Raw genomic sequence first — 20,018 nt, 5'->3', positions numbered from 1 at the left:
TAGCATCAGTTCAAAATTAAAAAAATAGTCCCAAGGAAATGTATGTTGAATGAAATGGAAATGCAGGAAGGCACCCACTATCTGCCTACCTCCAGCACATCTATATAATCTGCCTAATAGATGGTAATTTTAGTCTCTGACATAGCTTCCTCACTCACTTCCAGGATGTTTTACTCTTACAAAATACGATTTGTGTCCCACATGAATCTTTTTTTTGTTTTGCTTTCAGTTAAAACTCCATACCAGAGGAGAGCTGCTGAACCTAATGCCTAAGTTTTTACTGTTTCTACACGTACAAAACATTCACTAGTCTACCTAAAAAAAAGTTATCCTAAATTGCTGGTAATCGTTAAAAACAGAGATTTGCTTCTTCCTCTGCTTTCAGGCTTGGCAATTTTGTAATCAGTTGTGCCCTGCAGGCACAAGGTGTAATAATTACAGCTTCAGAGAACTACAGCAGATATCTGGCCTAAGGTGCAGAAAGCCATGAAGCCTCAGACTGGATAAACCAGTATGGAGAATAACAGCACGATGTGTTTTGAACAGCAACAACAGGGTCACTTGTTAGCATTCGACTCTCTAAGTCTTCTTTTGCTTTCTGTTGAAAAACATGTTTACATTTCAACCCAGAGAACTTCTTTCTTTCCTAAAAAAAAACCCAAACCCCAGAAAAGATCTAGGTTTCAAACCAAGTGATGCATGATGAGCCTCAGAGGCACTTACATTAAATTCAGCCTGCCTCACTTTACCCATTGGCTGTACTCTTTCTTGCCTGTGGGGTTCCCTGCTAAGGTTGCAGCTGCTGTCAGCAGAACAAAACAAACTGCAGAAGGAGTTAGCAGATACGGTACCATGTCTTCTAATGGTAGGATCTTTGGCCATACCCCTTCAAGCTACACAATTTTGTGTGCTTTGCTCTATCCCTACCCCTTCTCCGATTCACATAGTCTTTTCTCATCACTAAGAGTCTTAACAGGGAAACTCTAATCCCTTATGGCAATGTTAGAATAGACTATTTTAGTTGGAAGGGACCTACAACGATCTTCTAGTCCAATGGCCTGACCAATTCAGGGCTGACCAAAAGTCAAAGCATGTTATTAAGGGCATTGTCCAAATGCCTCTTAAACACTGACAGGCTTGGGGCATCCACCACCTCTCTAGGAAGCCTGTGCCAGGGTTTGACCACCCTCTCACCAAAGAAATGCTTCCTAATGTCCAGTCTAAACCTCCCCTGGTGCAGCTTTGAACCATTCCCATGCGTCCTATCACTGGATACCAGGGAGAAGAGATCAGCCCCTCCCTCTCCACTTCCCCATCCTCTGTAGAGAGCAATGAGGTCGCCCCTCAGCCTCCTCTTCTCCAAATAGACAAGCCCAAAGTCCTCAGCCGCTCCTCATAGGACATGCCTTCCAGCCCTTGCACCAGCTTTATTGCCCTCTTCTGGACACATTCAAGGACCTTTGCATCCTTCTTAAATTGTGGGGCCCAGAACTGCACACAGTATTCAAGGGGAGGCCACACCAATGCTGAATACAGCGGGATAATCCCCTCTTTTGACCGGCTGGTCATGCTGTGTTTGATGCACCCCAGGATGCGGTTTGCCCCCTTGGCTGCCAGGGCACACTGCTGACTCACAGTGAGCCTGCTGCTGGCCAGCACCCCCAGATCCCTTTCTGCAGGGCTGCTCTCCAGCCACACCTCTCCCTGTTTATACTTGTGCTCGGCGTTACTCTGTCCTAGGTGCAGAATCTGCATTTGGACTTGTTAAATTCCATCCCATTAATCATTGCCCAATGCTCCAATCCATCCAGATCCCTCTGCAAGGCCTCCTGTCCCTCAAAAGAGTCAACAGCACGTCCCAGTTCGGTATTATCAACAGACTTGCTAATGGTGCATTCAACTCCTGCATCCAGATTGTTGATAAATATATGGAACAGCACTGGCCCTAGAATGGAGCCCTGAGGAACACCGCTGGTGACCAGTCGCCAGCCAGATATAGCCCCATTCACTACAACCCTTTGAGGCCTGCCCTTCAGCCAGTTCTTCACCCAGCGCACCGTGAACCTGCTCATCCCACAGCTGGACAATTTGTCCAGAAGGATACTGTGAGGGACAGTATCAAGAGCCTTACTAAAATCTAGAAAAACAACATCCACCACCTTCCCTTCATCCACTGGGCGGGTGACCTTATCATAGAAGGATATCAAATGAGCTAAACAGGTCTTTCCCTTTGTGAACCTGTGTTGACTGTGCCCAATGACTGCATTATTCTTTAAATGCCTTTCAACAGTATGCAGTATAATCATCTCCACAATTTTTCCAGGAACTGACGTCAGACTAACAGTTCTGTATGTTCCTGGGTCTTCCCTCACGCCCTTTTTATAAATTGGAATAATGTTGGCTAGCTTCCAGTCAGCAGGGACCTCCCCAGACTCCCAAGACCTTTGGTAGATGGTCAAGAGTGGTCCTGCCATAACATCCACTAGCTCCTTCAGTACGCTGGGATGAATCCCATCAGGTCCCATGGACTTGTGAACATTCAGCTGATACAGCTGGTCCCTTACAATTTCAGTGTCCAAACAAATGGATGCAAACCAAGAAAACAATATTGCTGCTCCAACCCCACTTTCCACAGCAGCTCATCTCCGTCCATTGCCCAGAAGGCACAAGCCATGCCTGTCACTCGTGGCACCTGAAACCTCCTCCCTGTCTCCCCTGGGATCCCCGAGGGCAAGGCAGCAGCCCCTGGTGCACTCGGCCTCCCTGGGGATGCCCCACTGTGGACCACGATGCCCCACGATGCCCTTGGGACATGGGTGTGGAAAAAGACGAGGCAAGAGCGGGACGAGTGGTGCTGCTTTGGTGTCTGTCTCAGCACCTGAAGGACCTGGGTCTACTACTAATAAATAACAATGTCAGAATTTCAAGTAATGTCCCTGCTTCCTCACTCTGCCCATCTTCTCCCTCTCCCACTGCTCATTGCTATAGTACTGCAACGCTGACCCCAGGCTATGCTTGAAGAAGACAGCCTGCCGCGATGAGAAGTTCCGGCCCTACCCAAGACTCTACTGGTGTGGGCCCAGCTCCTTGGCAGTGGTCAGCACCCCAACAGAAAGCAGCCAAGAGGGGGCAAAGAAAACAGGTATGCTGTGGTGGGAAGCCAAGGCCTTAGCACAGTTCTCCACCGCCATGTCCCCACTGTCCCCTGCAGACCTGCTGACCTGAGATGGCCCCTCCGCTCCCCCAGCATGGCAGTGGTAGGGCCCACAGACTTGGGAACCGGCACCCGTGGGGGGCCTGCCACTGCTGCGGCAAGTCTGTGCCTGTTCCACAGGCACGCAGAGCAAGGGCTGTCCATGCCCGGGTGCGCTGAGCTGCTGCACAGCCCACCCCGGGGCTGTGCTCCCCTCTATCCCTCCTGCCGGCACGTGGTGCCGGCACGGTTCCCAGTGACGGAGAGGGTGGGCAGCCATCCAGCCCCATCGCTCTGGCAGGACACCCCTCCTTGCTGGGTATCAGAGAGGCTTGAAGTCCAAGATGTAAGGGAGTGTGGGGAAACCAGGGAGGTTTCCAGGGAAAGGAAATGTCTAATGTGATGTGGGGACAGCACTTGGCTGCTTTACACACAGAGATCCCACAACCACTTTTTTTTTTTTTTTTTTTTTTCCCATATATTGGCCTTTGCATTGCAAAGCAGAGGGTGCTGGCTGGAGTGCTCAGCCTCCCACCAGGGCCAGGGCTGGAGGAGAGAGGCTATTGCCAACCAGCGGGGTCTGATCAGAAATTTATGGCAAATTCTGCAAATGCCAGGCTTGGGGCAGCCCACCAGCAGGCTGAGCACCATGAGGGCTGTGAGGGTTTGCTCTGTTCACAGGCAGCCGTGGCTGGGGAAGGAAATTGGCCATGTCAGCGCTGGTGGCTGCTTCACCTTCTGCTGACCAGAGTGGCAGTTCCTCCCCCACGCATGCGTGGGGCGGCAGGAGGTGTGGAGAGTGGATCCCACCAGGGTGGGACTGGGCACCCTGGGTGGGACAGAGCACCCTCAGCCCCAGGCACGCTGCTCTTCCCAGGCAGGGCCTCTTTCAGGCCAGAGGCCCCTCAGCCAAAGGGACCCATGGTCAGCCATGTGCTTGGGCCACCATCACAATGGCCTCCTGGTGTCACACGCCACCTCCTCACTGCCCATTGATCCCCACCCCGTAAAATGGCAGCCCTGCCCCTGGCCACCACCCGCCGAGCTGCTCATGCCTGCAGCGCTGGCAATCGGAGCAGGAAAGGAGCGGGAAGCCTCAGGCAGCGATTGCCAGCCTCTGGGTGCTGCGCCCCAATGCCCAGTGAAGCTGCCAAATGAAGTCGAAGGGCAACTATAAGATCGGCCGAACCAAAGAGGACATCTGGGGACTCTTTGGTTGGCGACCCAAAGAGTCTGGTGACTCTGAGCACGGCACAGAGCCAGTGGAGGTCGACCCACTGGAAGATCAGGAGGAGCCCAAGGAGGTCGATCCAATTCCAGCAGACCTAGCTGGGTACTGCAATGCGGATCCTAGGCTATGCTTGAAGAAGGAAGCCCGTCACACTGAGAGGGTCTGGCCCCACCCAAGGCTCTATCGGCGTGGGCCCAGCTCCTTGGCAGTGGTCAGGTATGCTGTAGGCGGGAAGCCGAGGCCTTAGTGCAGCCTGCCGGAGCGTGTCTCCCAGCCGTCAATCAATCAATTAATCTCCATCCATCAGTCTTCCTTGAAACATGGTGGAGCTTCAAGTGCTGCTTGGGCTCTTCCTCCCCGTCCTGCACTGCCCTGCTGCCCCCCAGACATTCATGGGGTACCTACCCTGCCCTTTCCAGTCTGCGAGTAGCACAGCAGCGCAGGGAGGAGGTCATGCTACAGAGACCATCCTCGGCGAATACGCACCCTGTGCTGGGCACGTCTCTCACCAGCAGTTTGCAGAAGACAGAGGATCAGAGTGTTCCTGGGATCTCTCACCTTCAAATAAACCTGTTCTAACCTTTGCCTTGTGACACTGGGCAGTACTGGGGAGAATAGCTGGAACAAGAGGGAGCAACACTTTGTCGAGGCCTAGCACACGAGGCCAGGTCAGGGCCCTTAGCTTTAAACAGGGAATATTATGAAGCCTTGTTTTTGAAACTGTGTCTCTCTTCTGAATACCAGCTCAGTCACTTGCAGCCAGGTTAGAATTATAGACTCATAGAATCATAGAGTGGTTTGAGTTGGCAGGAACCTTCAAAGGCCATCTAGTCCAATCCCCCTGCAATGAGCAGGGACATTTTCAACTAGATCAGGTTGCTCAGAGCCCTGTCCAGCCTGACCTTGAATGTTTCCAGGGATGGGGCATCTACCACCTTCAGAACTTCTCAGTGGAATGGCTTCCACTGTGGAGAACACAGATAGCTAGAAAATGCTGCAGACAAAAGCCAGGGAAATACCAGTCCCAGATCAGCTTTCTCAAAATGCAGATTTGAAGGTCCTGTCCTAAAGACTGGAGAGTTAAGAAGTTTGAGGTAGAGCGTACCTCAAACTTCACTACCTGACTGGCTTGCTTTGCAGGGAAGACCCTAAAACCTGAGTATATTTTGTCAGGACAGTAAGGGACCAAACCCAATAACCTAAATGAAAAAAAGAGAAAAATATGGCTTTTTATAGTAACAAAAGCCAAAGATGTGGGGCTTTTTTCCTTGAAGAGACAGGAGAGTATTTTTGGTTGGTTTTTTGGTTTTCTTTTTTTTATGTTACCCCACCACCATTTCAAATCATTTTACTTTATACCACACCAAGAGGTACGGTGTGGTGAACCACAGTTTATACCACACTAAGAGGTGGGGGAGCCTTCCCTGGCCCCACAGAAGCCAGAGAAAATGGAGAAGGACCATATGTCTATGGTCTTAGTCTCCCATGGCAGTGTTCTTACTTCAGAAACTACTGTTGTTTCAGTATTGATAAATTTTTGTGATGGCAAACCAAGTACAATTACCAGCTGATGATATGACTAGGAGCAATGAGCAAGACACTTTTGGGGGTGAGGGTGTAACAGAAGGAGATCTTGGGGCAGACAAGGTAAAATGCAAGAGAGACTAAAAGTGATTACAGAGCTATGGGACTGGGAGTCCCTTGTTCAATAAGAATGTGTGCTAATTGGCCTGGCACAATATATGACTTCTTCTTTTCTGGTTCAGTAGAACTGGTTGACTTCCAAGAACTCAATTATCTTTTGTAAGTGAGGAATGGAAGGTGGTCCCTTGAGGTCAAGAAGAAGTCGCAGGTAGAGAGAAACGACAGAAATGGACAGAAATGGAAATGCCCTGAGATTGCACTGATCAGCTTCATGAGATACGTGTTTCAAAATTGCCCTGCAAGGGGTGAGTCATGTGAGGAAAGGGGAAGAACATTTTGGCTGGGGCTTTGTTAGCATCATGGGGGAGATCAGGTGAGAGATAAAAGAGTAAGAGCAGGAAGATCATGAGGTTACCATTGAAAGAAATGCATACCAGTTTTTTTCCACGAGAAGGACTGGACAGAGGTACTCCATATAAATGCTAGGAATTGTAGAGCTGCACTTAGGGAATGGGTACGAAAAAGATTATTGAGGGCAGGCAGCATGAAGAACTGAGTATAAGATGAATAGCAGTGATAGATCCAGTTGTAATATGGTCAGGTAGCGGTAGGCACATTTATCCTTTGAGCAGTACAAGAGGAGGAGGACTCAGAGTCATTTGTCTTGGCAGGAAGCCCAGGTTACAGAGAGTGAAGGGCTAATGAAAGGTCTGAGTCAAGATGGAAGATGGAAGAGATAGAGCTGTCCTCTGAAGATGCTCTGTTTTTGAGCTACTTAGATCAAGAAACGGAGGCAAAATCTTTTGCTTACTTGGTCCAAGCACAGAAGCAGGAATATTTAAAAGGACATGAGGAGGTAAGACTCCTTAGTGTGAGAATGACAGTCATATGAGGTGAGGGAAAGGGGGAGGAAAGAGCAGGAAGCAAAGAAGAGCGAAACAAATTTTGTCTGGTAGGCTTTTGGTGCATTAAGCAAAGAGCTTTCTTGTTTTATAACTGCACTTAATAGCTTAGACTGGCATGGAAACATGATCAATTTACTGTATTTATCCTCTTTGCTGTGTCATGCTTCTCTTCTTCTTTTATATTTATTTAATATTTCTGAAGCCTGGAAGATTTTTAGAAACATTCGTTTGTCAAAGATGCAACTTAAAGGGCTTTTCTGAGACTCTGCAGATGTTATGGTGCAGGGGCAGGGAAGAATGCAATGTATTTACAATTCTATTCCTGTAACAGATAATCAATACATTGTGCACTGCTGTGTTAAAAAAAAAAGGGATATGAGTGCCAAACTGTGATGATAAGCCCTTTGTGTCTTGAGTGCACTCATTTTCTAAGGATTAGGGGCTGTCCTTTATCAGCCAGTTCACTTCTGAAAGTCCATGATAGATTGCTGTTTGCCAGTCTGCTCCGAACAGCAGCAACCTCATCAGCAAGGAAACCCCCAAACACAGCTGTCAGTAGGTAATGCAGAAATACTGCTTTCTCAGGGCAGACCCTCACAGGCAAACCTTACCTTTTTCTCTGGAGCAATAAAAACTGCAATAGAAAGAGGACTTTGGAAGTAAGGTATTTACAAACAGCCATTTCTTTCTTGCTTTGCTTTTCTGTTTTGGGTTTGGGTTTTTTTTTTTTTTTATTTTTGGAGCGGGGGGGAGGGTTGGGCTTCTGGGGTAGTTATTTCCTTTGTGCTCAGGCTGAAGGGAAATGGTCCTTCGGCATCTATTCTAATGTGCTCATTTATCTAGTGCTGGAAGAGTTGTGGGTAAATGGGGCTAAGGTCTAACACATAAAGAAATGTCTGCCAGCAAGAGATGTTTTAGCAGGTTAATGAGGAACTTGGTAACAGCCTAGCAGGGTCATTGCAAAGTCACATTTCTTTTTGCTGAAATCACTGTAGCCTTTTAAAACCACAGGAAAATACTCTGCTACTTTATGGGGAGATTTTGTTGAATTGAAAATGGTGTAGATAACGTGTTATTTTTGAGTATTTTTAGCAGACGTAGGAAAAAACCTGTGTGAAAATGGACATCTCTACTCACTACTGCAGTCGGCGGGCCAGAGGAGGGCAGAGGGCCCTCATTTTGTCAGCTGAGATTTCCTGCACCCAGGTTTTCTCTGGAGAGATTGCAAGGGCGACTCTTCCCTCACCGACAAGCGATACTGGCCCGAGGCTTCTCCTACGCTGTGGTACAGGGAGTTATCAACAAAATGGCTCCAGGACCCCAAAGTTATGCTGTGCCCAAACGGCTTGCGAAAAATGAACAAAGACTTGGGTGGGTGCTTGGAGCCGCGGCAGCAATGGGTAGGCCTGCATGCTCAGAGGCGAGGGGAGAGTCTGGCTTCTCTTCAGCCACTGAGTCCAGATTTGGGGAGGAATTAGGGTTTGCAGATGTGGTCAAGCAAACAGAAACTTTATGTGTCTCGAAAGTGCCATGCACAGTTATGCTGCCCTGCAATGTAACCGCAATTTGTCATCCAAAAGAAACATAACCCTTGAAGACATCAACTACTCTAGATTTTTTTTTTTTTCATTTTTACTGGAGCATATTTGCTTACTAATTCAGGTTACACTGCAAATTAGAGAGAGAACTGAGTTTTACAGGCTTGCTTTTTAATCTCAACAATTTTTTGCAAGGGAGCAGTTGTAATGCGGAGATGTCTGGGTGAGATACCTAAGCAAAAGCAATCAGGTTGGCTCTGCCACTGCGCTGCTCCATGTAGCTGAAATTATTCTGCTGAAAACCAAGGTAAATTTCCCCATCAATGCTATGCTGCTGCAGCCATCCTGAAACTAATATTCCAGCTGCATCACCTTCCACTGTTTAGGTAGATTTTCTGGGGAAAAAGAGCTTATTAAAAGTATATTGACCTTCAAAATATGTGGCACTTCTCTTCCAGTTCTCCCACTGGTCCTGAAAATTCCCCTCTGAGAAATAAGAGCTACAGCATTTATAAGACTCGGCTTTTCAGCTGGGTGATCTAACAATTCATCCAGGAAGCAGGTTATATGGTCATGCGTGCAGGAACTAGGGCTCTTAAAAATTAGTTGTGGCATAATTATTTACTTTAGAAAAACAGTATTAACTTTTACTCACCACTTCTCCTCCTCTACTTGAACTCCTATGGACTGGAACTTACTGGTTGCTTTATTTTCCCCTGATTTGGTGGATTCTTCAGCACCATCAACCTTAAAAAAAATTAACCAGCTAATTAGAATGTATTTGAGCAGAGATATCACCCAGCTACTTACAATTTCTATGCATGATAACTACTAAGTGTATGCACATACAGCTTGTACCATAAGTACCTTCATCATCAGATAGTTTATCTGTGCTGCGCCCATTTCTGATGTTATTAGTGAATATTCATCATTTTTGTTAATCTATAAGGCATTTCTGGTAAGACAGCATTTGGCCTGCAAAATGCAGATGGAGTTTATCCAGTATTTTATGGAGGCTGGATGCTCAGATTTGCCAGAGCAAATCTCTGAGCAGCTGTAACGCCACTTGCTGCGCTCCACCATTTGTTTCATTTTACCTGTTAGTCTGTATGTGCATGCATATGTGAACTCACGTCAAAATTATGTGTTTATTTTGTTTAAATATTAGTGCCCTGAATCAGAGCACTGTACAGATAAGATTTAAAGAAAGCAGATGCAGCTCTTGGAATGCATTTACTTTACTGCTTCATCATGCAAACAGGTGGTCCCCAGGAACACAGGCAGGAACTTTATACCACCTCTCCATCGCTGTGAGGAAATTTATACCAATGGTATTAAGTTAAAATTTAACCATAGATGTGTCTTTGAGCAAAATCACAAACTTCTGGTCCAATCAGTATAGCTGTTAATTCCCAACTCTATATATGACATTGTTAGTCATACAAGAAAAAAGATTTCTGGCACACAGAATTTTTGGTCCACAGCAGTGTTACGAAGTGACCCGTGGATCTACTCTGATCCCGGGTGTATGAAATCTCCAGCTGTAGTTAGCATCTGTTCCACCAGTAAATGAGCTTGTTGTTGAGAGCCAATTTAACAGCCTATGCAGGAAAAGTGCTCAAGGAGGGATGGGAGTTACAGAGCTGTTCAGTGAAGTAGGGTACTTACCTGATACTGAGGCTTTTGGGGAGATAACTACGCCTTAAATCCCATAACTGACAGAGAAACAACCTTTTGATGGAAGAGTTTTTCTTTGCTTTGCTTTAGTTTGTTTGCTAAACAGATTTACAGCAAAGGCTTATGGTGTCCTAAGAGTGACTGAGGGGTGTGGAGGACACGCACGGAGGTTCATCACAAGTGCACATTAGGTTTATTTGTTAGAGGAGGAAGCAAACCAATGCCTCTGGCTAAAGCAGCTTGCCCCGCTTTACAGAGATGGGCACCAATAGAAGTAAGGTGTATATCTGGTCTGAGTTTAGTCTAAGCCTAAACTAGGCTCCCTTTACAGTCAGTGGAGAGAGACTGACTTCATACTGTCAGTCAGAGGGCGGACAGCCTACCTACCTATTTTAGGGCAGTTGTCTCTAAGAGAAGTAATTTCTGGCAGCAATGTCAGTCTTACGGTATTTCCACTCCCACACTACCCCTTCAGCTGTACCAGCCTGACTGCTTGTGCAATGATGCTGCAAAATGGGCCAGACAGCAGACTGGTAAAGTAGTTTTCTTTTATTTGTGAAGCCTATCTGACTCTAAAAATCTCATAGATGGGCACAGCTGGGAGGGTGACACGGTGCATGGGCAAGAATCCTGTAAGGCTATATTACTGCTGAAGGTTTTGCTTCATGTAATCCCTTCTTTAGGCATCTCCGTTGGTTTGTACACAAAACCTACCCTGGCAGCTCCTCACGGACCATCCCCAGGCAGCTTCCACATATGATTATGCTGGTCATCTGTAAATCTCAAAATTTTATGGGAGATTTTCAAAGCTTTGAACAGCATTTGAGGCTCTGGTTTCCTCAGATCTCAGGAAACTGAGGCCCCTATACGTCTCAAAAGCAGCATTTGTTATTGCAGTAGCACCACCTTAAGAAGAGACAGTGGGGAGATGGTGTCTCAAGAGCCACGATTCATATTACCATTGTTCGTTTTGGCTTCTGCAAACATGGAATTTCTTCCTAAACACTTTGCAGGGTGTTTGCCTGATAAGGAGTCATCGTTGCTTTGCTCCGTGAAATGAGGGATTGAAACAATAAAATGGCACCTTAGGCTTGGCTGGGTATGGGAATAAGTAATAGAAGAACTTTCCTCTATCCCTGTCCCACCTGGATCTTGCTCCTGTGTTTAACACTGAACATCAGCCCTTCTTTCAGAATATACCCAAAACAAATGGCTGTGAAGCAGCAAAAGGCTACAGCAAAGGCAGTAAACTGAACCCAGAGGCAATAGTAATTATTGCCCTTCCAAGAAGAAGCAAAAAGTCACAGCTTCTGCAGAAGCTGCCCCTGGGATGGCATACTTCTACACAGCACCTCTCATCTCATCTCATCAGGCTGATGCAGAGATTTCACGGTAAATTCTTAGGCTTTGCTAATCAGATAAGCCTGTCCAGGCACATAGTGCTGTGCTTACAACCTCCATCTGCAAAAAAAAAAATCGTGTCTTCTTGTGAAGGCCGATAAGCTGTGGATTGCTATTCTATTTGCTTGGGATTCATCTCCCTTCCAAACTTGTGTTGATTCTCAGTTGATTGTAAGTTCAAGTACTTTGTTGCAAAAGCTAATCCTGCAAGCAGATAGTTGGAGTCCTATGCACATTCTTTGGGGGGGGGCATGGGAAAGTTTAATTAAGAAAGTAGATTAAATTGGTTTAGTTTATTTGCTCTTCTCCTTCCTGTAAATAGGAGTGAACTTTGGCAGGGTTAGTTTTCTTGTTTCATTCCAGTAGAGGTAACAAAATGTAATTTTCTTTAACAAGGGCAAATCAGAAGGAACTTAGGCTCTGCACTTGAGGCTGAGATAGGAACAATGCTGCCTCATTCAAGCGGCTACCAGTCATTATGAAATGCATGAATAAGCAGTGACAATTAATTCAGTGAGGCTGGATGAAAATATTTTTTGGGTGATAGTGTAATGTAAATCATTGTTTTACACATTCCCTTTCAATGATTTAATTCATGCCTTTCTGACCCCCTCTGTGTTATGATTCATAGATTAGTGCTCATGTGTGTAATTTAACAGAGCTGAATAACAAGCAGCAAGGAGACTTAAACAAATCCTCGCATCTGATGTTTTTACGATAAATTAGTAAAACATCATTAGCACCATGTGGAATGATTATGCTGCTGCAATTTCTACTTAGGTACCTGTCAGGAAAAGAAGAAAAACACACAAAACATTGCATGATGAGCGGTAAAACAAATGTAGAAATCCAAAACAATGGCAGGCATATAACCCACATCCCACACCATACCTGTATTCCAATAGATAAGCATCTGTTTTTCTTGAAGTGGTCCTTCTTTCTATCTTCTACTGCAACGGTGGCAATGGTTGTGGTGGTGGTGACGGTGGCAGTATTGTTCCCTACATGTTGACTTGCAGGGCCATGGATCTGTGCATTGGCAGCTTCAATAGCAGCTGTTAGTGCCTTCATACTGTCCAAGCTCTCCGTGGAGTTGCTAAGTCCAGACTGACTGATGATATCTCCCCTCTGTCCATGCCCATCCATATATGCGTCTTGGGCAGACTCTGTGCTGCTCTGGGCTGTGATGGAAATAAACGGTTTGGTGGTAGTTCTTGGTGGGACTGGAGGTGGTGTCTTCTTATAGGTAGTAATGCAGGATGACACTGGAAAATACATATGAGAGTTCTTGATTTATTGATGCTGCAGGGAAAATGGATGCAAATATGATCTCAAAGCATCAGTGAGCATGGACTGAGCAGACGGAGGATGCTGTTAGCCAAAGAGACCCCAAAAGCTCCAATGTAAGTGCCATGGAAATACCTCGCTTATCAGTGTCCTCTGTTCCTACTGATGTGAGTGGCAGAATTGCCAGTAGAGGAAAAGAAATTATCTATCTGCCAAGTTCCTCCTTAGTCTTTTCAGGATTGTTTTCTCCAGTATATTTTCTGCTAACTGTTCTAAGTCCCACGGGAACAAGTCCTTCCACCAAAATGTTTGTTCTGCTCATGGCTTCCAAACAAGATTCACAAGGATGACGAGTCTCCAACCACTTATCCCAGCTAAACTGTACTTCATGCAGTTTTATTGCAAGTGTTTTCTGTCTCTCTACCCTGTCCTACTGTATTTACCAAGCTTATGTAGAATTTTAACTACATTTTTCTGATCAGAAGGAGATCGCCAAACCATCCTAGGTCAAAGTGTTAACACTTACCATACCTGGACTTGTGTATTTCTTACTGTAAAATGTCTCACTTGTTGCACAGAGTTCTCAAATACTTTGAAATACTTTGTAAGCTGCTGTGGACATATTTAAAACAACATCTTGCCACACCTACATTTCTCATCATAAAGATAACATATCAGTTCTGGAAAAAAAATGCTTAATTTTACACACAGGGAGTTAGCGTAATGAAGTCAATGGCTAAAGCCTGTCAGTCAGTGGGACTACTTAAAGGAAAGTGTTAGTATAAATGTTTGCAACTACAGAGGCTTTAATAAAAGTTTATGAGGACTCCTGTTTTCATATTTTGAAGGCAATGCTCTCTTTGTAAGTGCTTCTACATGGATTTAGAAGATTAGCTTGAGGTTCCCAGGTTAAAAACTATTGGCCTGTGTTTACAGAATTACATGCAGAAAGCACTACATGGAGATAAAAACATCTTCCTTTAAGGGATAGCTGGCAGCTCTGCATTACTGAAGTCCTGGAATGCTTTCAAATGAGGAAAGAAAGTCCATTAAGAACAAAAAACAATCATGATATGCTCTATTTTTTAAGAAAATAAATACAGGCATGAACCTGCGCAAAGTTCAGACACAAACATGTTAATATAAATTCTTATTAACAGTAATCATATGGCAAGAAATGATTCATCAGATCATTTTAATTGGCAGACGTCTACGCCACCCACATAAAAGGTAACTCTACTACAGCTGTTCTGCTCTCTGTTTGCACTGTACGTGCTTGTTGAGCCAGAAGCCATTATGGTATTAATTTGACTAGCTCAGATCCATATGCCTCATATCTCCTGATAGCTGTAGGAACAGTTACAGTGTAAAAGGTGTTTCCAGGGCATGAAATCACACGGGATTTTTTTTTAAGGACTCTAGTATAAGTTTCTGATAACATGTCTGAACCCATGTTAAACACGTTGAATGCTAATGGAAAAAGAGTGTTTCACTAAGGTAGTGAGGGTTTTGAAACTATGATTCACTTCTGAAGAATAAAACAGAAACCACAGCATCTTTGAGAGAAGAGATGGCTAAAAATGAACTTGTCAAATTTTAACTCTGGGAAAGTGAATCGTCGATGGGAGTTAAAGGTGTTTTTTAAAGTGCTTATGACAAGACCAATGTCTGGAACTAACAGAAAGGATGACAATTTTACTAAGGGGATTGTGAATTTTGTGCTGTTCTTCATCGGTTTTGATGCTGCCAAAAAGCATTTGTTGCAACTGTGCACGTTCAGATAAATCAGCTGCTGTTGCTGCAGCACAAACATTTACTCTGGGACTTACGGTGAACTGTGGAGGCTGCTGCTTGGGTGATGATATCCCAGAAACGACCCAGGTGGTTCATGGTCTGGAGAATGTTCTCTGAGTGGTGGAAATGCAAACTGAAATTCACCACTGAAGAATATGCACATACACACGTGTGTATCCAGGTAATGCTTTGGGAAGCCTGTGCCAAACTTGTCTAATAGAGGTTTGTGTGCAATGCTACCTTGCAATTCAGCAAAGTATGAATTGCCCCATTTAAAATATGCTAGGCAGGGTCATTGTGGAACTCCTGGGGAGATGCCAGCACCTTCAGGACATCCCAGCAAGGCACGTAAGTATCATTTTTCCTACAGGGCAGATAGGGAAATTCTAACGAAACACACTTGAAAAGTGCTCTTAGGTAGGAGAGAGAGCTTCAAAAATAAAAAGCAAGCCTTAACAAGACTGGTCCCCACATCAGTGGTCACCCCCCTCTAGAAAGAGAGTCAACAGCAACTGTCTATCGACAGCTACCAGGCGGGCACTCTGGACACAGCAGTACAAATACAGAAACGCCTGATTAAGATGTCTTTCATTCTGTTGGTAAATGGAGTCAATGAGGAGTCTAATCCACGCTGCAATGAAAGATGTTTGCACTCAGCTAATTAAATCTGAAGTTATTCTTAAGAGGGGGAGAGAACTGACAAGTCATACGGTGAAATTGTAAAGAGAAACAGCAAATGTTCTTTTAGCAAGTCAAAACAAATCCTCAGTTTCCTGGAGTCACGCAGCACATACTGTACAGCTCCGGAGAAGTGGAGTGTGCAAGTCATAAAAGAACCCCAGGCACTTCATTACTGGAAATGATGTAAGCTCCCGCCGCTCCTCTGCAGAAACGACAACAAAACAATGCTGGGGCCGCCGCCGCCATCCGAGGCAGCTGCGCTCTAAATGTCGTAGCTGGCTGAGCCCTCCAAACGGCTGAAGCACAATAACGAAAGGGATTCGGCGCATCGGTTTTTCTCCGGGCACTTTCAAGAACCTGGCAACTTGTGACATGGCAACCTGAAGGATCTGCTGGCTTTTCAAGTGGCTACAGTATTTTACATGCTAAGGTGCTTGAAAAACAAAACGAGCACTCCCCAAGAAAAGTGGCAAAAGCCTGGCGCTCTCCTTGTGCAGCCAAGAGAGTCTGAGGGTTCAGTCGGTGTGGTAAGAGCACATCACGTTGCATTCTGTCCCCGTGGGCAAAGGGGAAGCTCATCCATCCAGCTCTCCCGCAGCAGAGATGGACTGCCCGGCAGGAGGACTCTGAGGGGGAAGATTACAGGATCATGGGATGCGTGAAAAAGATGGAGAAATCCTCACTTCACACACAGGGGACTTTCAAAGGGTTTTGCACATCAAAGTTAGTTTAATTCACATCAGGAAGTGAATTTAAAGGGCTGTATAAATTCCCTGATAAATACGTTCTTGGACACGGATCAAGGAGCGAAGTTCTGTACGGAAACTGATCTGACTGGAGGGTCAAGTCAAAGTAGTCTCATTTTTCATTAAAATTGTTTAGACATGGAGTTAATCAGAAATATAATTTTCTGAATAGCAAACGTGCCCTCAGTTTGTCACAATATAGAGAAGCTTTTCATATTATTTTCCAGAGCACACATGCTGCTGGAGCAGGTATACATTCCTCTCCTAGGGCATATACAAGGTTTAATCCAGAAACTAGTTAAGTCATGTGCAAGAATCCTCTGACTCCCAAAGCACCTTGAATCAGGCCCACCGTTTCCAGCTGTATCAATCGACTAAGCAATGCTCTCCTTTTCGTTTTGATCTTTATCTTATTTCTGTGGCCTGCCTTTGAGTTACAGTTTAATCCCAAATACCTAGTGAAAAAGCACTTTCTCCAGATCAAAAAAAAAAGTCCTGATGTTTGTCCTCCTAGCCAGTATTTCCAAACAACTAGCTCATGGGACAGGAATTTGGAACAGGGAGTGTCAACCACCCAGTTCAGAAGGAAGTCTAATGATAAAAAAAATAATCCCAGATTGCATAATAATAAAGGCTTGAATTTGAATGTTTCATTGTAAGAGCACTTCGGTTGTTTAAACATGCTCACTAGGGAGATGAGCCCTCAGGAACAAACATCAGCACGCAAACACAGATTTTTAGCTCAGTGAATGGGTGCCCAGGAGAACCCCAAGGCAAATTAATATTTGTGAAGAGATCAAAATTCATGCAGTACTTTGAACAGTTCAAGTGATGAGATATGTAAGCAATATCTTTCTAATTTGGCAGTCTCATATAAGCTCGGTTAACAAATACAAGAATAAATGAAAGTGCAAATTTAAAGTTAATTAAAATAATAGTGTTTCTCTTGAGAGAAAGGACTAATTCCACAGTTTGAAAGGAGCAGCAAAGGACACAACTTGTGCACAACTAAGTATTAAGGTACAAGGCAGGAGTTCCTACGCCCCCGCACAGATGGACCTCAGTCTTCTGATTTACTGTCTGTTACACAGGTGCGTTCACAGCAGTGCCCTTGCGTCTCACACAACTGCAACACAAAACACGCAGGCCTTGCAACACACAACTGCAGCCCCCGAGCTCCCCACACAAAGGTGCGGTGCTTGATTTGGCGTGTTAGACTCAAACAGAGCTGTTATTCTCTTTACTATGCACTTATTTTCTTGCTTTGTTGAGGTTTGGGGGAGAATGCTTGGAAAAGGGGTTTCAGATCTCGTATTGCTATTTTTATATGCAAAAAATTGGTACGAAAACAGAGCATGCATTTTCTTAATAAAAAACTGTTTTCATATAGCAGATGGCTTCTGAGGATGCAGAGATTTAGTATTAAAAAACTGAAATAAAGATTTTCATAAGAAGTTCTAAACTGCCCAAGGGAATAATGCCAGAGTGAGTTATGGATGTCATTATCCCAAATGAGAACTACTGAAATCTCTGTACCACGCCATCCTCATGGTTCTGCCAAGGCCATGCTTTTTCTGTACTTCCACCACTGCGAAGCCAGATATCTTATCCGACAAAAGCCTAAGCTACACTGGATTTGGAAACAGGCATAACTGATAAGTAAAATCCTGCAGAAATCTATACAAAGTATCTAAATTATCTTTACTGCACACAATAGTACCACAGTGTTAAGATTTAATATCTGTGTACTCTGAGGTCTAAAAGACGGTGCTGGTGACCTTTTCATAAATCTGGAAATTTTTGTTTGCAAGTAGGGTGCTCCAGCTTCCCAGCTGGGTACAGTGAAGGACCTCCTGAAACCTAAGAGAGGAGTGAGACTAAATATGGCTCATCCTGCACCTCAAATGGATTGAGTTAGAAAATCTGCACGTGCATAGTCAGTGGATGGCAGGTGAATATTTCTCCAGCAGATTTTTTTTTTCTTTTAATGTCTGCTGCTGGAAGCTGCTGATACCAGTCAGAGGTTTAATGGCTATCCCAGGGAAGCGGAATTAGTGTACAGAGAACAGGTGAGACAGTCAAAGGTGTCTGCTAAGTGCAGTTTATCACTAGGCTATCACCACAAATTATGGATGCACAGACAAAATTCAGTGCATGTAGGCTTCCTATGAGACCCACTTCACTCCTTCTACTCTATAGGCATAGCTGAACTTCTCTATACATAAGAATTACCAGTACGTTAACAGCACACAACTTAGCAATTCCACTCATTTGGCCTCAAAGCCAAGAAGTCTATAAACAACTGAAACTCTGGAAAAAAGATTTCACATGAACTGAAAGTCATTACCCAAAGTGGATCGTTACTAGGATGGCTTATAATGCTTTACTCCTAAAAACTGTGATCTTTACTGGTGTCAAGCAATTAGGACTTGGCTTTATCTTTTCTGAAGACAGAGATAAAATAAGTAAGAATACTACCACGTGCAAACCCTAGATTTAATTTCAGTTAATGCATATGAACTGCCTTGCCTTTTTACCTGGAGTGAGCAGTTGGAGGGGACAGCAGTAGCATTTGCTTCTGCCATTCCCTTGCCAGCAGCTGTCTCCATGAGATCAAACTGCATTGTACCTGTGGAGATGGTGCTTTACAGATGGGTTCAATCCTGGCCATTGGCCCATGTGGCATGATGAAGTTACATACCCACAGATGACATATGAATAGCTGCTCAAACTGAAATTCAGTCTGGCTGAGAAGGAAGACAGAAGTGAAACTATTTTGGCCTTGTCCTTAAACTCTGGCTACCAACAAAGCATCTGGAAAAACACCACCAAGATCTGCAGGGATGATGATGTGAGTCTGTTCCAGACAGATGCTCTCCGAGAGCTTCGAAGATTCAAACTGCTTTAAAACAGTCATGGTAGAAGGTATCTAATACAGAACATCAACCTCTACGTTCAATGAAGCATGTTGGAGAAGAATGAAAAGAAAAAAGAAAAACAATATAGCGTGGTCTTTTTTAGTTAGCATATTAATTATTTATCTTCTCTTTTCATCTGTACAGCATTTTTTTTTCTGAGAAAATCAGGGAAATGCTGATCTATAGCTTAAACTAAGTCTAGCAAACCATTCAAATACTTCCTGCACTGAAGTACTTCACCAAATTCTTCATGGTTCCTCCTTTTCAGAGCACTTATGGAAAACAAGAAACATTAGAATTTTAGATAAAAAAAAGGATACCTAAAAATATTTTATGTTTCTGAACTTACATGTCATAAAATCACCATAGTAAGAAATTCTTAAGCTTTCTGAATATCCATACATTCATCTTATAAAAGGCATTTATGGAAAACAGAGGAAACCTTGTGAAATATGGTAGTTTATCCCACTTAGACCAAGAACATGTAACAGTAAATAAATGTAATAATAAGCAGCTTGATGAAATCAGATCCTTTTCCCATATATTTTCCAGGAAGCAACTTCACTGGCACTTTGATATAACACTTTGTTATGTGTTACTGCAGCACTCTCAAATTCCAGAATTTGCATCTTTTTCCCTCTGGCAACACTGTTAATAAAACAAAATGGGCAATTTTTTTTTAATGTGGAGTTGTACTAACCAAATACAGACACATATACGTAGGCAGCTATTTAAGTAAAAACACAGTGCAAGAACCAAAGCCTGGATTTTCAGAAACACAAGGGGTTGAACTTTTTGCAAGTATCTAGCCGCCTTAGCAAGGAAGATGTATTTAAAAAGTTTCAAATCCAAGCATACTCTGAAAAACTAATCACTTTTTTTTTTTACTTCTGAGGAATGGTTGAATGTAAAGACTTGAGCTCCAAGTCTTGCACATTGCAAGTTCTTTGGGCTCATCAGTTGAAAACGTGTCTCTTATTTACATTTCAAAATTGGATCTGGA

At 44.2% G+C, this 20,018-nt stretch overlaps 1 protein-coding gene across 3 annotated transcripts in view; it reads right to left on the bottom strand.

Moving 5' to 3' along the window:
• The window catches only part of DLGAP1 (DLG associated protein 1), a 267,016-nt gene that overhangs the window by 18,849 nt on the left and 228,149 nt on the right, over positions 1 to 20,018 (bottom strand). For all 3 annotated transcript variants that reach the window (XM_075495684.1, XM_075495685.1, XM_075495686.1), the window contains 2 exons: positions 12,481 to 12,854; positions 9,167 to 9,258 (listed from right to left, as the gene is read on the bottom strand). In XM_075495684.1, the coding sequence (XP_075351799.1) occupies positions 9,167 to 9,258; positions 12,481 to 12,854 (466 nt within the window). The remainder of the gene's footprint in view (positions 1 to 9,166; positions 9,259 to 12,480; positions 12,855 to 20,018) is intronic.

Source organism: Mycteria americana, chromosome 2, assembly GCF_035582795.1.
Source record: "Mycteria americana isolate JAX WOST 10 ecotype Jacksonville Zoo and Gardens chromosome 2, USCA_MyAme_1.0, whole genome shotgun sequence".
Lineage (NCBI taxonomy): Eukaryota > Metazoa > Chordata > Aves > Ciconiiformes > Ciconiidae > Mycteria > Mycteria americana.
Note: the sequence above shows the minus strand (reverse complement) of the source record. Positions and strands in the feature narration are given on the sequence as shown.